The 2,634-nt window shown below is 35.1% G+C and overlaps 1 protein-coding gene across 5 annotated transcripts in view; it reads left to right on the forward strand.

Moving 5' to 3' along the window:
• Positions 1-478: 478 nt before the first annotated feature.
• MGAT4A (mannosyl (alpha-1,3-)-glycoprotein beta-1,4-N-acetylglucosaminyltransferase, isozyme A) overlaps positions 479-2,634 on the forward strand; it is a 121,003-nt gene continuing 118,847 nt past the window's right edge. For 2 of the 5 annotated variants that reach the window (XM_006773042.2, XM_015570032.1), the window contains exon 1: positions 481-796. In XM_006773042.2, the coding sequence (XP_006773105.1) occupies positions 703-796 (94 nt within the window). In that variant the 5' untranslated portion in view covers positions 481-702. Of the gene's footprint in view, positions 797-2,634 lie in introns of all 5 variants that reach the window. The other 3 variants (XM_015570034.1, XM_015570033.1, XM_015570035.1) reach the window with 3 other exon arrangements.

The following is a 2,634-nucleotide window of genomic DNA, read 5'->3' on the forward strand; positions in this document are numbered from 1 at the left end:
GAAAGGGTAAGGCCTATATAAGGGACATACCTTCCTGTGAAATAATGATGGAGCCAGATCTAGGACCCAGGTTTTTTGATGTTGTAGTCTGTCACTTTACTTAATGTTTTTTTAGAACAGCTATTGTGGTGTAGGAAAACTGAGGATAGTGAAGATTATGTTACTCAGGAACCATTGTGTGATCATTAGAGTTCTCAGCATGGAATCTGGCTTATTGTATATTTAATGAACCCACAACTTCCCTTCTTAAATAAGTAATCATAACTTTCTTTTCACAGACAAAACCAAACCAACAAGGAGGGAATAGTTTGATGCTTTTTTCCCCTGAAGAAAAGAAGCCTATAATTCTAGTATATGAATGAGTGGTTTAGGTGTGGGAATAATCTTCACATACACAGTTTAGCCCTGCCAAAAGTCCATTTGTAATGGTGACCAATAAATGAAGAAACCAATATTTTGCATTACTCAACAAGTTTTTCCTTCCTGTTTTCCTCTTGGATAGGAAGAAAACCTGAGACATCAACCTATGAAGACTGTGAAGACAATTCTGAATAGCAGGAGTGACTGGTGTTGCTGTCAAACTTATTCTGCAGCACATCTGAAATGAGCCTCTCTTATTGATTGTTTTCATTGGCCCAGAGCCAGGAGTACTGGATTCAGTTGACTTCGTAAATGTATGAACCAGTGTGATGGTGAAATGAGATGAGGCTCCGAAATGGAACTGTAGCCACCGTTTTAGCATTTATCACTTCATTCCTTACTTTATCTTGGTATACTACATGGCAAAATGGGAAAGGTAAGGAAAAATATTTCTAAAAATATGCATGAAATATTTTAGGCTTTGTGCTTTGTTAATGGTGCATAACTACTTAGGTTAAATACCCCAACAGTCTGCATGTTGCATGCTGTCTGACAGTTTCTGACATAAAAATGAAACAGTATTCTTGGACACAGGAGACAGACTTTTTGATTTGAATGGGGCTTGTTTTGGTTTTGGTTTCTTATAATTGCTCTCGGAGAAGCAGATACTGATCAGTGGTTTATATTATACATGACAGCCAAGTGGTGTAGTAAATACTTTTGTTTTGGCACATTATTTTTATTACTAAACATCATAAATGTTTAATGAGCATCCTTGTACTGGATGTTGTATAAAATGCCTAAGAGAACTCATTCAGTGACTCCATGAAATTTACATGCTGATTATACTAATGATTTGGTGCTGTGTAGTTAATGATTTAAACTGCATGTGTTAACAGATTGTTCTTTAGACAAAAGTATTTATGAAGTAGATGAGAAATTCTGTTTAGAAAACTTAAAAAAATTTTTTTAAATTAATTGTATTAGACTGTTGAACTGTGTTTTAAAGGAAGGTTATCTGTTCAGTGATTGGAACTATATTCAGAGATCATTAAATTTTTTAAGAGAAATTATTTGGCGTTAATTCCTACCCATACTTTTTACCTTATAATAATCTAAGGAATGTTGAGGGCAAGAAAGATGGATGTGTTGAGATAAATGCATATTTGGTTTGTTAGAGTCTAATTAGAGCAGTCATCATCACCTGGTTATTTGATAATGCTGTTGCTGGCATTATTTTATTGACTTTTACAAAGATAACTGAAAAGATGGGTTCATGACTTACTTTTTTTCTGATGTGTGTATATAGATATGCATATTTATATATTTATACATCTCTGTGAGATATGTATAAAATAAGCTAATATAAGTGAAGAACATATGCTCTGTGCTTGAACAAATATGGTGTTATTTTTCTCTTCTGTGTACTGGGTTCTAATTTGGGGGGGAACTCTTTGGGGACAAATGAATGAAAAACTTGAAGACCTTTCTTCTTTGTGAACTAATTTAAGTATTTTTTATTTTATTTATTTAAATTCTTTATTGTTTGAGTATTACATAAGTTTTCTTTTCCGCCCCCCCCCCCCATTAACCTCTCCCCTGCCCACCCAGCACATGCCCTCACCCTTCTACTGTCTGTGTCCATTGGTTATGCTCATATATGTGCATACAAATCTTTTGGTTGATCTCTTACCACTACCGCCTCACCATAGGTTCACCATCACTGTCCTAAGAGGTGTATGGGTAAAGATATTGCTACGAGATATTTTGCTGCCTGGTATTTTGCTGCTTGTGGAATCCTCTAAGGTTTTTATGGTTTCCTGTCTTACATTTAAGTCCTTTATCCATTTTGAGTTTATTTTTGTGTATGGTGTAAGTTGGTGGTCTAGTTTCATTTTTTTTTTTTATGTATCTGTCCAATTTTCCCAACACCATTTATTGAAGAGACTGACTTGACTCCATTGTATGTTCTTGCCTCCTTTGTCAAATATTAATTGAGCATAATGGCTTGGGTCGATTTCTCGGTTCTTTGTTCTGTTCCACTGGTCTATATGTCTGTTCTTATGTCAGTACCAGGCAATTTTGAGAACAGTGACTTTGTAATATAGATCAATATCTGGTATTGTGATCCCTCAAACTTTGCTCTTTCTTAGGATTACTGTGGCTGTTCGGGGTCTTTTTTTATTCCATGTGAATTTTTGGAGAGTTTGTTCTAGGTCTGTGATATGCTGTTGGTATCTTAATGGGGATTGCATTAAATCTATAGCTTGCTTT

Source organism: Myotis davidii, unplaced genomic scaffold (assembly GCF_000327345.1).
Source record: "Myotis davidii unplaced genomic scaffold, ASM32734v1 scaffold1065, whole genome shotgun sequence".
NCBI lineage: Eukaryota > Metazoa > Chordata > Mammalia > Chiroptera > Vespertilionidae > Myotis > Myotis davidii.